At 33.9% G+C, this 19,495-nt stretch overlaps 3 protein-coding genes across 8 annotated transcripts in view; all 3 read left to right on the top strand.

Annotated features, from left to right (window-relative positions):
• The window catches only part of LOC126853709 (protein N-terminal asparagine amidohydrolase), a 45,694-nt gene extending 28,137 nt beyond the window's left edge, over nucleotides 1–17,557 (top strand). For 2 of the 3 annotated variants that reach the window (XM_050599711.1, XM_050599712.1), the window contains exons 3-8: nucleotides 9,030–9,220; nucleotides 10,742–10,807; nucleotides 13,207–13,389; nucleotides 13,866–14,074; nucleotides 14,283–14,444; nucleotides 14,563–17,557. In XM_050599711.1, the coding sequence (XP_050455668.1) occupies nucleotides 9,031–9,220; nucleotides 10,742–10,807; nucleotides 13,207–13,389; nucleotides 13,866–14,074; nucleotides 14,283–14,444; nucleotides 14,563–14,688 (936 nt within the window). In that variant the 5' untranslated portion in view covers nucleotide 9,030 and the 3' untranslated portion in view covers nucleotides 14,689–17,557. Of the gene's footprint in view, nucleotides 1–4,851; nucleotides 5,512–9,029; nucleotides 9,221–10,741; nucleotides 10,808–13,206; nucleotides 13,390–13,865; nucleotides 14,075–14,282; nucleotides 14,445–14,562 lie in introns of those variants that run through there. The other variant, XM_050599713.1, reaches the window with a different exon arrangement.
• The window catches only part of LOC126853708 (lipase member H-B-like), a 261,537-nt gene that overhangs the window by 217,870 nt on the left and 24,172 nt on the right, over nucleotides 1–19,495 (top strand). The gene's annotated exons all lie outside the window — the stretch shown is intronic.
• The window catches only part of LOC126853721 (GTP-binding protein Di-Ras2), an 86,790-nt gene continuing 86,386 nt past the window's right edge, over nucleotides 19,092–19,495 (top strand). For all 4 annotated transcript variants that reach the window (XM_050599742.1, XM_050599741.1, XM_050599743.1 and 1 more), the window contains exon 1: nucleotides 19,092–19,422. The gene's annotated coding sequence lies outside the window, so the exon portion shown is untranslated. The remainder of the gene's footprint in view (nucleotides 19,423–19,495) is intronic.

Here is a 19,495-nt window from a genome sequence, read left to right as displayed (position 1 = left end):
AGACCAATAATTAAGGTAATGGCTACTTTTCAAGTGGATTTCCGTGTGGCTCGATCTGAGCGGCCTCCTCCCGACTGGCCGATTACGGTCACGAAGGGGTTCGCCGTTTTGCCTCTCGTCTCTCTTTCTCTCTATCCCTTGGGTGCCCCCTCTGTCTTCTCCGCGCTTCTTTTGTGTCCCGGGCGGGAATCGCTTCCAACCTCTTCGTCCGTCTCTCTTCCTCTCTCCTTCAATAATTGCATATACTCATCGCTGATTTTCGATCGATATCGCCGTAATTTTCTTCTGTCGCGCCGGTGATTCTCTCTCTCTCTCTCTTTCTCTTTTTTTGTAAATCACAATTCCGCGATTAAATTCGACGCGGATGAAACAATATTGCTGGGGAAATTTGAGAAGATATACATGTACAATCATTTGTAAATGGATCGAATATCAATGAAATCTATCTTTTATTTATATTTTTTTTTTTCTCGTTTATGAAATAGGAAATTAAAAAATATTATTTAAGAAATATGAGAAAAGCTGACGTGTTAAATACTGAAAACATATTCTATCTCTCCATATCAGAAATTGTATGATCGGTATAAATTATAGTCAAATTTATCGTATTTGAAAAAAATATAAATTATATGTATACATGATATTTATACTTAATTATTTTCACTTAATATTAGTTTCAATAATATTTTATGATATTTCAGCAAGTTAAGTGAAAGATTGGAAGAGCGAATTATAAAAAAAAAATAATAAATTGTTTTCAAATACTCGCAGAATAATTGAAGTTAATCTTTAATTTCAAGCTAAAAATAATTACTGCTCTTGTATCAGTAAAAATTGATAAAATTCTTTAACTGAATAAGAAATTGAAAACAAAAGAAATTTCTGATAATTGAGCTGACGTTATTGTAAGCTTGTCAAATCGTGAAATCGATATTTATTTTTGCTGCGAACTGTTTAATATCGTTTAATATAATTGTTTAATATCGAATCGAATAACTTGGAGAATTATCCAATTGTTTTAACAGAAATTATATATTCCCATTCTAGACATACACCGCGGTTCTTATCTCTGTTCTAGATACTCGCGTGAAGATATTTATGTTCGACGTTATCTGAATGACTTTGCTTTCTCAATTTTTATATCGCTTTCATTTACATGTACATGTATATTATCTTCCAATGGCGCTAAATAAAAACGTGACGTTAAATCAGTCGATACGTTCAAAATAAGCGCTTGTCTTAGCGCAATAATTTATATACTGTTTCGCTTTCCATGATTGTTTATTTTTGAAAAGATTAATCGCTTAGGAATTTAATATATCTTGGATTGGTTGGATTTTAATATATCTTTTAATTTTGGCACAAAAAAAAAGAGAAGAAAATATGTTTTTGTAAAAATTTTACGGTTACTTTATATAATATATAATAGTACAAAAACTTATTTACAGAGTTACAATAAATTATACACGAGAGAGAGAGAGAGAGAGAGAGAGAGAGAGAGAGAATTTATGATTTATTATTCATTAATAAGTTATATAATTATATATTCTGAATTTATATAATAGAATATAGATAGTATAATAAATTTACAAAACAAAGATTATAAAACACCTAGAAAAATATAACAGAAATATATGCAATATTTGACGAAGAAAGTAGTATTTAAAAAAAAATTTAGCAGGACTCGCGAAAGCAGACGTTTTGTTATATCGCAGTGCAGTCTCACTTATTGAAGTGTCCTGATAATGTTGAGATTTATTTAGTATATGAAAAGCAAACGTCCAGAGAATAAACTATAGAAGGGAGATGGACGGAGACGAAAATGACAACGACGACAGAGACGACGTAGAAAATTTGCCGGCGCGGCCGGCAATCTAGTACAATGGATTTTGAAGAGTGTAATTTTCGTCGGCACACACAACAATAGCCATACCTATCTACCTACCTACCACCGCGCCGTATAATCTCATCGTCCGCGCAGTTCTAATTTTCCGCGCGTCATGGGAATTCTCGCTCTCGCGCAACTTGATAATGTGCACGAGATCCCTCGTCTTCGTTAGGATCGTATTTTATTTTATTTTATTTTATACCTCATCTTCAGCGGTTTGAATCTTAGTAAATCTCGCTGTTTAGCGAAATGAGACGACGATTAATTTTATATCTAGTTACACATGAAATAGTGAAGCCACAGAATATTGTGTGCATTTTTTTTCTGAAAGCACTCAAAATATATAATAATTATAATTTGTGATAATCAAAATCATTATCTTAAGCGATATCGATCACATTAAAGAAGAGAAAATTGTTTAATATAGAAAATTAGTTTTTTTGTATCTTTACATCATCTAATAAATATATATGTATATTATATTGCTAGGCTGTCATATATTGCTAGTTCACATTAACGTTCAATTAATTTTTTGAGAGAGAATATTATACAATTTCCAATATTCACTATATCACGTTGAAATATAATGTAATATTGAATTTAAATATACAAAACTCGGGATAAAAAAAAATTGAATATATCCCTGCCAGTTGCACATTTCAAATCCTTCCAAACATTCCGTATATCCGAGATTCGAGGTTCGAAATCCGCTATAATTTCAATTTGCACTTTTACACAAAAAATGCACGGCTGGCATGAATCGGCAACGACGCGTACCAAGTTTTTAAAGTCATCCGAGAGGGTTAATACTTCCTTTCCCTCCTTTCTCGGCCAAAGAAATATTGCTCGACGTCGAGGCGAGACAGCGCAGGGTGAGAGCGCGTCCTCTTAATCATCGATCAAATCGATCCCCGCCGTAAATCGTCCGGGATCGATCCGGGAACGAGGGGGCGTGCCGGCGAAAGAGTGTTCCGCTTCTCCTCGGTCCATCCGGTACCGATATCCATACGGTATCATATCGGCCCGGTATGGTATCGGTACCGCGATTCGTTCCAGGGGTGGATCACGGAAGATTCGCGCGCGAGATCGCGCCTTAATCTGATGTAAAGGCATGCTTTTTCGAGACTCGCCCGCCTGTCCGTTCATCTGTGAAATCTCGTCGATAACGTTTGCTACGCGTCTAACCCGTGTACAGATCGTATCGCCTTCTCGAATTCGTCCTCTGTTCCCCCTTTCTTCGAGGGCTTCTTTGAGGGTTGTTGATGATGATTCGGGATAGAGATCTCTGACCCTTGGATCAATCCCGATTATATTTAGAAGATTTGTCAATTTCCGTTGTCGCGACACTCGTCTGTACGTAGACACCTTGTAGCAGCTGGTCTTCCAAGAAGGATGAATCTTTTTAACCCCTTGATGTCGAGATGATTATTCGAAATGTGCTCGGCGAGGTAAATTCTTATCTCAATATCTTGTATTCTTACATTTATGGATGTTTATGTATCCTCGCTTATATCTTTGTGTTTATGGATTCACCTGGCTGTTTTCAAACATCGCGCATTATTGACATCATGCTGTGTAAAGTAGTAGCATAAGTAGCCTATTCTAAAGCAATTCTTCCATATCGCGTTTCGAATCGGACAAGCACAGAATAAGTTTAAATGGAAATGAAAATTAACATAATTTTATGTAGACTAATGACCATGCGACTAATGCGATGCTACAATTCAGGAAGCTAGAGACAAGAATGTCGTGTTATATTTATTTTAATCAATTATTTTGAAGTGAAATATTACGATATTTAATACAAAACAATTAAAAATAAATAATAAGCTAAAATGAACTAGTCGTAGCAAGTAGAATAGAGATTCTAATGCTTTTTGATTTTTGTTTTTTAACTTAAACAAGTAAGTCTTGCTTGAAAACTTCATTATGATATGCTCTATTTGCTGAATTGTACTTATATCCTTTATTACTTTTCTTTTATTACGTTCTTTATTATTCTATTCTTTATTGTATTCTTTATTATTTTTCTGTGTACGATTTATCGACAAGATTGAGTTTGTAAATGCTTATTCAGATCCTCCAGATATTTTTCGTTTTTCAATGTGAAAATACATACAAATACAATACATTGGTTGACCTTTCTCCATATATCTACATATATTCAGATGCTATCATATTGCCTGTTTTTTCCACTCAGTCTTTTCACGTTAAGAAAAGATTTCCAATCTGTAGTTATATTTATAACTATACTTTGAAAACTTCCAACACGTATCATTCATTTATCACGTGCAAAGATAGATCTTATTTTATTAAATTTTTCAATATGTATAGATTGTAAGAAAATGACGAATTATAATATGTGCAACGTCATAATAAATAATAATTAAGATCTGTAGAGTCAATTTTGTTTGACAACATTTGTATGTGGATTTGAACTTTTAATAGAATTAATAATCGTTTTAGTTATACAATACACTGTAATAGTATTTCTATAATTGATATACTTGGAGTATCTCGTTTATCTCACTCGTAACTTTTTTTTAAGATATCATTAGCAATATTATATGTAATGTAACACACAATTTTTTATTACTATTAGTGAAATTATCAGATTATTATTTTCGCAAATTCGATGATTCGAGTTTTTTTGATCACTCTATGAACGAAGAGCGCTCTCACGATGTAGCATCGCGCCGCTCGACCGCTCGCCGGTGCAAGCAGAAAGAATAAGGAAAAAAAGACGCGGGACCGAGGCGATTTCGATTCCTAAGCCGACCACAGCCAAACATGTTATTTTCTCGTTCACGGTACCCCGACATCCGATCGATGAGTCGGACCCGATTGGTCCCGCTTGGATTTTAACCCATCCTACCGCGTCCGCGCGGCCGTCCAATCGCCGCCCCGGCTGATAAGGCAAACCATAATTAACGCGATTTGTTAATGAGCTCCGGGACAGTCGTAGTCGATCGAATGAAAACGTCGCGCACGAACTTAATCGCAGCTCGGTTGGATTCCTCGATCGGCGACTGCTCGCGAGATCCTTTGAAATTTGCACGAGAGTGTCCTGCAACGCGCGATGAACTACAAGTGATCATTCTAACGTGTTTGTTCGAAATATGCGGTGATTTGGAAATTTCGGATCTCGTCGCGATTGATTCGCGAAAAGTGATACACGTTTATTGAGACGCAAGTAGTCGATCGAGTAATTCTCGATTTTTAATTTCGGCAGTACTCATTCAGCGTGTTAAAATCATCACGACGATAAATCGGTATAATCGAGATATTTTTCTAAAAGTAAAAAAGTTTGTTTAAGATGTGATAAAAAATACTTTTAGATTAATTCGTGACACGTAGTAGGTACTTTTAGTGGCATATTGTGAATCGAAAATCATCGATCGAAAAAACACAGTGAAAAGTATTTGAAATCTCGCAGTGAAGTGTTTGTAGAATTTCGATAGCGACACAATTCGATAGTTTTACATGTGGCAAAAATCATAATTTGAATAAAAAGACGTATATATACCTATATGACATATATCACGTGCTTTCCGTATCATATTCTATTAAAAAATTGTCATTTACGGATAGATTTCTTCTAGAAACAAAATCAACTAAATAAGGTAATTTGATGTACAATGCATAGAATGCGAATAAGATCTTCTGGAGTTTTTATTATATCTTGCAATATTAATCTAAATAATCTCTATATTTAGCCTTGGATTGTATCCTATAATTTACCGAACGTTTTCTCTCTTTCACTCTATCTATCTTTCTCTTTCCTTATCTTTTCTTTATACATACATACACACATTTTATATTATTCGGCGGGATGAAATTTTTTCAATGCAATCCATGCGATAATCGGGTGATAATAGCACGTGAAAACAACGTGTTGCAATACATCTGTTATTGATACGATATTCCATTATAAGAAATCAATATAGTAATATCGCGACTAATATCGAGTGCTTTTCCTCGAATAATATATGTCACATAAAACACAGCTATCTCGAATACATACACGGATGTCACGCGATAATATCAGTTTTGCGCGAATTGTCGCTATGCTACGTCAGCAAAGCCGCGACTTCCACGTGATCGCTATTCGCGATCACAACCGGACCGTAGCTACCCGTTTATCTCATTATTAGACAAGCAGCTGCTCGTGATGCAAATAATTATACATAAGTCTGTCGCGCGTAACGATTATGATGATGACAGTGAGGAGGGTTTCGTAACGCGCAGCGAACATCTTTTTCTTTGACATATCACTCTTAATCTCGCTAAACATCTGCTCTTAAAGACTCATTATTTTTCTAACATGATGATCTATTTCATAAACGAACGCAACTATCCAGCCAGAATTTGCAAAACGTGTCAACATTCTAAATCATAAATCGTATTTAAAACTAAAAATGTCTATATGGTAGATGAATGTAAGCATGCTCTAATGGGAAGAAGAGGGAACCTCGCATGTCCAAAAATTCTAATTATATCGACATAAGATTTTCGTCACGCGGCACGCATCATTTACGAACACGAATTGCGAGCGAATTGCAAGCGAAATTACGAATAGCGAGCGAGTATCCGCCGGTATGCATCGCATATCGCGCGCCGTATAATTAAGCCGCGATATTTCCACCGAATACAAAACATGCAATTATCTCATCTGGATTACAGTACCGCTGCTCCTTAATACCGAAACCTACATCATACATTGTAAGATTGCGACTAAAATACTGCCCGTGGCTGGTCGCGCTACAATTTTCTGCTACAATTCTCCTTCTTTCGTTTCTAGAGCGACGGAAAGAGAATGGGATATAATTAGGGATTGTGCAGAGATAGCTACTTGATTAAAGTTAACCGGTAACATCTCTCTCGCGGATTTAAAATGAGATTTATCCTAAATGCGCATAAAATTTATTTTCTTTAATTAATAGTTTTTTAATTTTCAATTATATTTTTATATCTTTTCATAACAAATTAAAAGATCTATCATGATTTTTCTTTGTTATGTCCCTATAATAATGATAAACAGACTCTATTTCAGCTTATTTGAAATGATTGAAAGTGAATAATATAGAGAAAATAATAGAAAAAATATTTAAAGGATTTATTTATATATAATGTATATATAATAATTAAATTTTATATCAATAATGTAGTTGGATTGTTTTATTATAATTACATTCATGAATCAATGGTCTTAAAAAAAAAAATAAATAAAATAAAATGAAATAAAAATTGATTAAAGAGAAAAAATGTGAGAGGCACGGCTTCGTCATTATTTCGCATATTTCTTTTTATTCGCAGAAGCAGCTGCAAGCACGACATGTGGATCGCGAAATCTATTTTAGTCCTTACCGCGATTTGCGTCGTGCACCACGAGGATGTTGCGACGAGTTTTTGCGAAAACTTCATATCTTTCACGGTGCTCTTTTCTACGAGCGTCATAAACATAATTAACTCCGCATTGAAATTCACGCGAAGCGCGCAATAATTCGGTATCAGTGTTTTTTCATTAATTGATAAAAGAAGCGCTGCGTTATCTGATGCGTTATCCTTTCGGGGATTCTTATAGAAACGAACCTTCGGATTAGGCAAGGAAAATGATAATTTTCGATATTTACTTAAATTAATAACGCCATTTATATATATGGAGAGAAAAAGAGAGAGAGAGAGAGAGAGAGAGAGAGAGAGAGAGAGAGAGAAAGATGGACGTACGATTAAGGCGTCTTATGTAATTTTTTTTTACAGTTGGAAATAAATATATTATTTTTTAATTATATGTATACCAGATTTCTTGTAATATGAAGAAAATTAATTATTATATTGATTATATTTACGTCTTAATTGCAACACAATGGATTGACATATATGTACATTTTAGAGACATACTTTTATTTTTTCTTAGAAAAAAAAAACTTTGTATATCTTTGTATAATAATTTGTACTCTTCTTTCAATGATCGGAGATATATAATCTGCTTTCTCTTCCAATATAATGTCATTTGATATCGGAGAGTAAAGCCGCTCTCGTAATGATACGGTGGATAACTTTACGGGATCGAGCTCAGTCTTCACCCCGGAATAAGCCGATCTAGCTTAGTTTCGCTATCGCGATTGTTAACACGATCAACACGAGCGACGAGACGTGACGTGCGGTGCCGACAATATGCCCCCCGATAATCGCGAATCTCTCGATCCCGTAAACCGACTTTGTCACACAATGCTAAGTCTCGATCGTGCGTCCAGATATCTCCAAAGACTTCATTGTGAGAATCGAAGGAGAACGAGGGCGTTTTCTCTCGCACGAGCGAATTTATATTCGATAAGCCAACCGCGCGTGACGTTTAACACCCGCCTGTTGCGTCGCGCGCGACAATTACTTTGCTTTACGGTTGTCGTAAATTAATTTTAATGATCCGCTCGTTATGATTTATTACGTGAGATCATATGCGCCGGGTCGTTTACTTTGCAAATGACTTGAAAAGACATATACCTGTTTTAAAGCAATGCATATATATATATATTCCCGAAAAGTTTTGTTTGTAAAAATTTTTACAAAATTTCAAAAAACGAATTTTTTATTTTTTGATTGCTATAATAATTGTTTTATTCAATCCACATAAAGATTTGAAACGTTTATTTCGCGAACCTCTAGAGTTTTAAGAAGCGGCATTTTTTTTTTGAAGAAGATTATTGCAACTTTAGTTGTAATTATAATAGCAGTGTCAATAACAATCACTGTCATCGTGAATATGAAATTCTTTCTTATAAAATGTATAATCAATAGACTGTATATAACGGAAATGTGAAGAGGTAACCGTAGAACAATAGAGAAATATGTTTTTCAATGCTTTTTTTTTATTCGCCCGTCAGATACAAACTTGAACTTCGTCCAGTAAAGAAATCTCGCGTGTCGTCTATTTCTAAAACCACGTGCGTCAATATATAAATAAAATGGAAATCAATCGGTGAAGAATGGCCGCGCGCCATTGGCATAAATTATCAGCCGCTCGTATTGTTCTGCGGAATTAATTAATTTCATGCGCGTCGCGAAACGTGCAATGTGTGCTTTTAAATAATGCATCTTCTGTATTGTTCTAATCGGCGTCGTCTTCGTTTTGCTTTGACAGGATGGTGCTAGTGGTGGGCGGGGTGGTCCTGCAGGAGGAAATACCCGCGGACAGCAGATCTTTGTACGCGGCCCACCCGGTATACCGCGAGAGCGCGGCCCAGCTGCACTCGATGCCGGCGAAACTCGTGGGCCCGGTGGGCCTCCTCTACGTCCAGCAACGAGAAATGGCTGCGACTCTGCCGCAAGACAGTAAGTGCGATGTGTCGTGTTTAAGCGAGTCGTTTTTGTGGCAGCGCAGTTCGGTAAAAACGCTCACATAGTGCATAACATGGAGATGAAGGAGTTTCACGTGAGAGTTACACAAACGCGCCGACGATCATCGTAGGAAATAACTTGTCTCAAATGAAGCCGACAGGAAAATCAGGAACCGACAGAAAAATAAATCTCGTGTCGCGATAATAAAATATATGAACGATTTCTCGTGTTATCGTACAATTTATTGACATCGTCGTCGCTAAGCGATCCTACGGTCATTAAGCTCGAGAAAATGCGTGTTAGATAAAACACATTAGTCTTTATATAAGACTCATGTTCCAGATAAAGTGACCCCATCGTATATCTTGAAAACTTATCATTACTTATCATCAAGGAGATGATGATTTAAATAATAGAAGAATAATTCCTCTTATTCAAATTGATATTGTAAAAGATGTGACGTTTTTTCATATAATAACTGAAAACTTATTATTAGATATGGAAAAGATGATGATTTAAACAATAAAAGAATAATTCTGTAGTTTCTTCTTGTATAATAATTTTTTCTTTATTTCTAATATTATTAAAGTGCATCTATATTCGTGGCGAAATGTTATTAAAATTACTAAAACCGTAGGAATGTATAATAAGCACGAAACTTTAAAGGCGAAATTTCTTTTCGAAAAACAATTTGTCGGTATCAAAAGAACATGTCACTGATGCAATATAGCCACGGGATCTCCGTGTTATCTCTCGATATGTTATATCGAACGAATTACCGGCACCTTTTGCGATATCATTACAAGAGTGATGCAACACCCGCCACAATCTACCAGCTGTGATTACGCTTAATTATCAGAAAATCAAAAAAATAAAACGCGCGAGATGATAAATCGGCGGATGCTGTTACGGAGCGTTATTTCTCGTGTTATCGGAGTAAATTACAGTTCAATGTTTTTCGATGATATAATTTTTAAAAATAACGACGATTTGCTTGATTGCTATGATATAAAAATTATGCTATAAATTTTGCACTGAAGCATATCTTGTCTACATTGCTTTGTTAAAACACGTAATGTATATTGCAATAACAATTTTATCTTTTTTTCAGCATATTAAATCTTTATCCAGTAATTCTTTATCAGTTATTAAAAAAATAGTATATAAAAAACGAATACAAGTTCTTCTCGCGTATCTTTGGCACTTTTTGCTAAAAATACATTAAACGTAAAAATGAGCGATTTGTACAAATTCTCTCTCTAAATTATCTGTTTTAATTATGCAATTTTTGAAATGGTTTAAAATCGTTCCTCGTGCAACTTGAAAAATCTTGATGTAGAGATATAGAAATATATATCTCTATTTAGAAATATCAAAAAAATAAAAAAAAAATGTATCTTATATAATCATGGAAAATTTCTATTACATCGACGAGTAATTCTAATAATTTATAGCCTCTCGAAGTGCTGTATTTATGCTCGCTACTACACTAACTATTCTTTTTTGCTTTCGCAGAGAACGTGAACATCCTCGGTTCGGACGATATGACTACGTGCATAATCGTTGTCGTCAGGCATTCCGGTGAGTATATTTGAAAGTACAATCGCTATAAATTAGTCAGTTGCATATAAACGACCGTTCGCGACGCGGTTAGATGAGAAAAAAAAGAGGTCGGAATAACGCAATGACAAATCAAGATGTCCGATGTATACGGTGTCATTGAAAAATATCGATTATTTGTGATTATCTTTTGTAAAACTCACGCGCGCGTATCTCAACATTCATAATAAAATTAATAAAATTGAAATTGGTTTCTTCTAAGCAAGATGCAAGAATCAGCAAGATGTATTATTGCAATTCAGAAGCTTAATTTGCACAAAATCCTTCATTTTTAATCACTCTGACAGTTAAAGAGATAAACTTTAAATCAATTTCTATTAAAAAATTAATGTTTTGCAATATATCAGTAAAATTATTAAATTATGCATCTACATTTTTTTATTAGAACTGAATAAAAAAGAAATAAAAGATTTCAGCACAATACCTTTAAGAAAAAGAAGAGATATAAGCAAAGAAGTATTGAGAATGACTTTTGTGATTATCTCGGAGTTCTCAGTTTTATGCGGGTTTTTATTCCCTTTGTCCACAGGCTTGCAACAGAGTGTAAGTTTAGTTTTCATACAATTGTTCCATGATATATTATCGTAAGGCATAAAATGCAAAATATTTCTTTTTTGAAAAGATAAGTTTAATAGAATCAGTTCTGTCGAATTCGAAGGGAAAAAAATGCTGATTTAGTTTACGATTCACATTTATGTTACGAAGTCATTTAAATGACTTGCTAATTCTATATCAAGTTCGAAGAGCTTTAAGGAAATAATTGCGCGATTTATAAAATAATGCTGTATTTTTTTTTAACGAGCTGAAAATAATTATGTAAGCAAAGTAATTATGGATGATTGAAAACGTAATAATCCGATTTCAAAACTTCAACATATCTCACATAAAGAATAAGAAATTTATTCTATGAAAAAGTAAAATGTAAAATTATAGTTTTAAAAGAATTTTAACTTTATATAGCGAGATAAAAAAAAAAAAGATTAAATTCTCAAGTAACCATAAGTTATCATAATTTTGCTCATGAACATTAAAAATCTATTCAAATTATTATTATTATAAATAATTACTATTATATCTTCTCCAACAAGCAACAACTTTTTAGCTTGAGACATTTATAACTAACAACAAACATAAATCACACACACGCAGCTCTGTAAATGTTTACGTACTATAACGTATTTCATCTTGTATGAAAGAACTCATCAACATTGTACTGTACATCTCGACAAAACTATCGAATACGTTCTCCTTAGCTTTCTCCTGCGGCGACAGTGCATCGCGATTCAAGCTGGGTGTCTCCGATCGTCTTAAGTTTGCGCGTGAATAATGCCGAGGTAGAAAGCGACTTCGAAAGTAATTAAGTAATAGTTTGCAATATAAAAGTTTTTATCGCGACTTTTTTCTATCGAGTGTCTTGTGCAACTGTCATAGAAAAATATTCAGGAATTAATTATTGTAAAAAGTAATTATTAACGAATTTATAGAATATTAATCACACATTATATATATATATATATATATATATATATATATATATATATATATATATACGTACATATGTGTGCGATTAATATATTTTATAAACGTATGTATGTGAGTTGAACATTTGTATTATCTCGATCACACATCGAGAATCCGTGTCAGGATTGCAAGAAGACACGCGCGTTTCAACCATTATTCTCTCTTTTCGCATTTCACTCCGTTCCACTTCATTCAAGATGAACGGCGATAAATCGCGTCTAGTGAACGCGCTGAGATCGACCCTCGAAGGCGCTTCTCGGACACATCCTGTGCTGAATCATTTCAGTGCATCGTGTACAACGTGAGTGTTCTTACGATTAGCCGTTTCGTTCGCTCGACGCAACGATGCAATGAACGGCGAGAAAGACCTGATACGCCGGCTCGCTCGCGATAATTACTACGCCGTGGTAATTAGCGAGCCGGCTCGGTAGCGATGTTTAAACGCTCGGAAATTAATTTCTCTCTTAATCGGTGCATTCCTTGCGAGAAGAGATATGTAGCGATCGGTCGCACAAAACGCGCAAACGATGATTTTTTTTTTTTTTTTTAGATATATCGATGTTTCTCTTATTTGACTTTTTAATGAGAATAAACAAGTCGTTCATATGTGTTAATAACAATAATTGATAAAAATAATGAGTACAAAATTTATTCTTGCAGTGAGATTAGGGCGAATATTATAGGCGAATATTTATTATTAACATAAATACTTTATAATTAATCATAATTTTAAGCAAGCATATGTTCTTCATGTTTTTATATCGTAATAGCCAAGTGCACACAGTAATAGTTTTAATTTTGTCGTAAGAGATTTTCAATGTCACATATCTGAATTTCAGGTTCAGGCGCCGCAGCATTGGCGCATCTTGATGGCTCTGGCACAGAAGATGCTGCAGTGGCGATGATCCAGAGGGTAACGGAACTCACCCTTGGATATCCCGAAGGTCGGCTAGAATTGCAGTTGGTCGGTGGTTACTCCGATCCGAGAAACTATTCCGAGGAATTATTTTATACTATACTTTGTAAGTAGAAATTTGTTTTTTTTTTTTTTTAAATATATTATCTGGAATTTTTTTTCTCAGTGCTGGAGTTTGTAACGAAAGTAGAAACATCTTTGGCTCGTAATTACATTCGCAAATATAACCGGCTAGATAGTTATATCTATTCTATCTTATTCGCAAACGTGGTGAATTAAATCATTTGCTTGCGCCTTGCTCGAGATAAATTAAAGAGATAAATTAAATAGGATACCTATAGAATTTATGTTATATTCCTCGGAAGAAGATTTACTCTGATAAAAATTAATATCAATATTAATAACAGTAATGCGCGCACTAAATTCTTTATTCGAGCAATGATATTAAATTATATAGAAATATTGAAACTTTTTTTCAATTTTTTTGATACGAGCCATTGAATAAGTAAAATCGAATGAAATTACATATAATGTGTCACCGCATTTTGTCTATGACGATAACGGGATCGATACGGTTTTCAGCTGCATTTCACAAGCAACCGGTTGAAATCGACCTGACATTATGCTGTGTGGGCGAGTTGAATACCACTGTGAGAGCTGGGATTCATTGGCCGGTGATCTACGGCATCGGGCTGAACGTGAAGACGGGCGAGATCTTTCCCGCGACTTTCCCCGACAAAGGCCCGGATCAGGCGCTGCGGTGCGCCAGACAATTGACCGGAGGTCAGCAGGTGCGTGTGTATGCAACATTTGCATTTGCAATAATGTTCTATAATTGAACAAAACTAACGATCTATAAAAAAAGAGAGAGCTCATAGCTCGCATGTTATATAAATGAGAATAACATATAGATTTTATTATTTGATTATTATTTGTTCTATCAAATTTTATTTAATAGTTCTTTAAATGAATCAATATGTTTGTCTTATTTATGTACAGGTACTGGATATATACGATTGTGGTCTTGGATTACTTAGAATTGGTCCGTTTAATTATGATCCTTTGCGAGGTGTGGATCTCTGGTTGGCGCAATCCGATCAATTTATTCTGCAACATCTGTCAACGTCACCGGAAGTAGAACAACCACATTTCGTCTCACAAGTAATGTCAATTGATATATTTTTTTATATATGATATTATAAATTACTCTGAGGAAAATAAACATCAAATCCAACTGTGCGCGTTTCTTTGCTAGACAACAACGAAATTTCTGTTTCAGGTACGGGCGACACTCAAGTACATTCAGGACAATCAATTTCCTGCTGTCACCGTCTTTCGAGATAATAAACCTCATTACTATCGCCGGGATGAAACCACTGGCGTCTGGCAGCCGATGCGATATTAAACTTAATAAATCGCAGATTCGGTTAAGACTTGCGTGGAGGTTATTCGCGAAACTTTCGAGTGACATAAACTATAATCAAATTGCAGATTGACGAAGCGGAGTCATAGAAATTTAAATTAATTACTGAAACGTGAACTGCGTCTTTTGAAAATCGCAGTACCGTGACAGAATTGTTGCTCTAATAAACTCATTTAAAAAAAATTGATCCGCGCGTATAATTGATGAGAAAAATACGAAAATCGGCATATAATTGCAGCTTTTGTCGGCTGGCAATTATTTGTGCTCAATAAAAAAAAGATGTCCGAGCGAGAAGAAATCGTGAGAATATAGATTGAAACAGTCATAGGTAGCGCACAGGTTGATGCCTTAATGTCTGCTCACAGTGGAAAATATCTCGTAAACCGCATTGAAATCGAGATGCAGATTAGTCTTTGAATATACATTGCCAAGTATATACAATTTGTAATATTTACAAATTAAATTCAAAGAGTAGAGCTTATAACTCTGTTATCAGAGTATAAGCCAAAAAAATAAATTGAAACACTTTGACAAACAATTTTCTGAAAATTTTAATACGCATTATTCGGCACACTGCTTGTGCATATACTTATAATAACGCATATTTTTCTTTAAATACCTTTTATATTGGAAAAGCACTTTTTAAAATAATATTGAGGGATGTTTTTTCTATGTAATTACAGCAGGATATTTTAAGTCAAATCATTATAGGAATTACATCGTGATCGAAATTGTTTTTAATTATCTGCAAACTATTATCAAAAATTTCTAAAATCGTATCCAGGTATTTTGCTTGCCAGGCGATAATTCTTATATAACTCAAAATTTATAAAACGATATACGACTTTATGAAATCTTACGAAGAAGAAAAGAAACTAAAAAAATAATTTTGTAAAGTGCATATAATAGAAATATATTCCCTTCTCTTCTAGCATTTTTTGGATATATTTATATAAAAAGCTATATTCGCGGATATCACATGCAATGCGCTTGAATCGTGAATAAGTTTGTATGTATTAATATGTTGGCATTGTTGAATTTCTTTTTTGATAGATACTTATGTTATATATATGGATAATGATTGAATTCGATTCGTTGTTACAAAATGTTATTAGTCATACGTCCTTGTTCCATCATTGAACTTTCTCTTCGGCTTAACTTTCATTGTCGTCAGAGCGATTAAGCAATAATGTGTATTCTCATCGCGCATTTAGTATTAAATGCGATTGTCTGATACTTATTTCACCTTTACATCACGTGCAATCTTCATAATTAAACAATTAATTCAATAGTTGAAAATCACATTTGATGCTAACTGTGCGATTACAGTACAAATTTACGCACACGCGCGTGGAGTTAGGCTCAGGCATTTGTCCTTTTTCTTTCAGCTGAATTATAAAAGTTCGAGCAACGAAGAATTCCGTATTTGCCATAATAAAGAAAAGAATGTATGAAAGGTAGTGGTGAAGTAGAGGACAATGTATATAATATTTTCAGGGTTGTGCCCGAATTCTTTTCGAGTGAGGGAAAGTTCCTCTGCCTTGACACAGGTATTTTGCGAGATTCCTTCGAAAATTCAAACAGCAAAAATTAGCAATTGAGTAAAAGTCGCGTTGATATCACGCGAGATTTTTAACTCGTTCTCGCACATACATATATGTTGAAAATGCCAATCTTCTTTAATTTTCTTTGAATGTATGTGAGATACTCGTGAGACACGAGTATATACATTTAGGCATCCGCGTTTGATCATTTACGTCGTAGAATATAAACATCCAAGGTAAAAGATGCGATGTGTGACAAATCGTTAATTGTTATTTTACTAATTGTAAGCATAATATACAAATGCATAATAATATGGTGCAATTTGATCAATCTGGAAATCGCGTGAACATTTTACATAGATTTTATTATAACATATTTAGAAAGTTTAGACGTGCGATTGCGATCGAAGAATTAAAATGACGAGGCCTTCCCTTACTTGTGAATTCATTGATTAAGCGGAAAGATAATTTTCTTCGGATTGTGTTTGAGAGTACAGTTCCCCAGCCATACAAAAAATTTTTTATATTTTGATATATGAATATAATTTAGCAGAAAAAATTCAAAAAATTCAATGTTATTGTAAGAGCGTTCCTCACTCTTTGAGCGAATATATATGTGATGAATATATCATTTTTTTCAATGATATTTTAAGCGAAGAATATATAAAATTTCTTCTATAGCTATGGTCTCGAAGTTTTGAAATAGTAAAGGTAAAGGAAAGGTGCGAAGAAAAATTTACAATTTTTTATTGTTTTAGTGCTATATAAGCTAATTGAGGTTGATATTAATAATAATTATAATAATAATAATGATGACGCGATGATCAGAATGATATTGCTAATAATGATATTTTTTAGATATCGAAAAAAGATATATTTTTACTATATTATGTAAAAGAGCGAATGCCCTCGCGACGATGAAGCTCTCAGGATCGAACATACGACTTTCTTTTCCCTTCCCATTCGATCTACGTGAATGAAGGAAGTGTAGCGGGTGGTTTGCCATTTACTTTGTTGCTTCTGGCTGGAGAATATACAGCTTTTCTTGCTTGCTCATAGAAACTTCCTGATACAGTAATACAATTACATATATATATATATATATATATATATATATATATATATATATATATATACTTCTTATGTTCTCTATCGCGTGCGCTCTTTTTTCCCAATCCTCGGCCTCGTTCTTATAATAGCGTTCCCGTTCGATCTCCTTCGCATTCTTTCTCGCGTTACGCAAACGCAATCTTACTACATAATATTATTTGGTGATATATTTATACAATAAATGATACTAGACTAAAGCAACATCGTATACATATATATTATTTCACGATATCGCATCAAATCAAGTGTTTGAGATGTCAACCACAACTGATCGATCCATCATTAAAAATAATGCTCGCACTGTCCTGATTTGGTATGATTCCCGTGATAAATAATCCCTTTACGCGACTGTTTAAATCGCGAAGTGATTGTGAATAATGCGATATTTTACGTGCTCAGCTTGAAAAATTGCCGAAATTGGTAAAAACAAAGTTGTTAACAAAGTTGCTCATTGTTAGGTAGTGTGTCGTAAACTATTACGTAAGTACAATGAAACTCGCGATACTCCAACGAGAAAATACTTGCGAATATTATGATTTCATACTAGTGAATATCAAATATGGATTTCAATTGACCAGTGGAGATAATAATTAATTATTATTTGTTCAAATTTTATTCGAAAAAATGTAAAAAATCGTAATGAATAATGTTTATATTTTAATCTACGATTATTATTATTAAGATTATGTACAATATTTTCTATCTTTGAGAAAAATTGTAATTAATAATATAGCTAGATTATAACAATAATTTAATTAATGAAGAATATAAAACTAAATTGAAGCATACAAAACTAAATTAAATAAATAAAATTAAATACTTTAGATGCATTATCTTAGTTTATCGCAGTAGAGAAAATTGTTTGAAATTTGCATTTAAATTTCTCAATTAAATCTGTAAATTCTCGAAATCTTCAAAATTATTTCTCTCTCTTTCGCTTTTTATATCTTTCACTATTTTTTTAATATCATTGGAATTTTTCAAAAACCAAAAATTTAGTATACAACAAAAATTTTCTATCAAATATGTTGGATCACTATTAATAGAACTTTATGCATATATTTTGTTCAACGTCAATAGCTTATGTATGTGTATGCAACCTGTTTCCTATTTCCTGGCAGTTATACAAGAAGTTGCTTGATCGTCAGCGGAAGGAAACTTCCGGAAAGTTTGTTATGAATGACTTACAAAGTCTTCCGATATGCTTCGCTCTAGCGTAGAATCCAGAATCCGCAGTGAGAAGTTGATAATTGCATTGAAAAGTGATCATCCAGAAATAATATTCGTCCTAGAAATTCTGAAAATGAACTTCGAGCTTTTGCTAGGAGGACTAGATTGCAGAGAAGAATCTTTGAAGCATTCTTGGATGCTATTTACAGAGCTATTTACTCGATTACAGACACTTACTACAATTATACATGATGATAAATTATGCTGATATCGAAACTGATTGCAAGAAATAATTTCAAAATAGTGTATTTTTTTCTAAGCCTCAATACTGGATTCTCTCTTTTTCCCCCTATTTTTCTATCGACACAGTGTCGCAACAAATTTGACGTAGCTCTTCTCTATAGCTTTGAAATTTCCACAAATTATCAAAATGACAGATATTTAATGTATCTTGCGGAATTATTAATAACATTTAAAAAAGCAATAATTATTATTAAATTATTTCTGGAGATTAGTTTGGGGAGAAATTAAGGAAAAATTTAAATTTTTTAAGAGGAATATCACGTCCACATGTATGTATATTCTTCTACTGAATACTCTAAATCTTCCAAATATTTAAGGGGAGAAAAGAATCGCGAGAAAAAAAAAATGGAAGAAGCGCAGTTAAGGGTAGGACAGCCTGCGGACGGCCAGTAGTGATGATATTGCGCAGACTCCTTGAAAGTGACTCGGTCCGACTCGCAGTAGTCGACATTAAGCGCTTCGTCGACGGTCAGTGCCGTCTCGTCGTCGGATCGAGGACGATTCCTTCCGCGTTTTCGTTCGTCGTGATCGCGTCACGTTTTCCGCACTTCGAGGAAGTCCCGGACGAACGCGCCCTTTTCCGATTCCGGTGAGTTTTTAATTACATTCTCTCGATATCGTGCGGCTTTTTTATTAAAATCGTCTCAAAAATTTTTCAAACC

The sequence above is a fragment of the Cataglyphis hispanica genome, chromosome 12 (assembly GCF_021464435.1).
Source record: "Cataglyphis hispanica isolate Lineage 1 chromosome 12, ULB_Chis1_1.0, whole genome shotgun sequence".
Taxonomy (NCBI): Eukaryota; Metazoa; Arthropoda; class Insecta; order Hymenoptera; family Formicidae; genus Cataglyphis; species Cataglyphis hispanica.
Note: the sequence above shows the minus strand (reverse complement) of the source record. Positions and strands in the feature narration are given on the sequence as shown.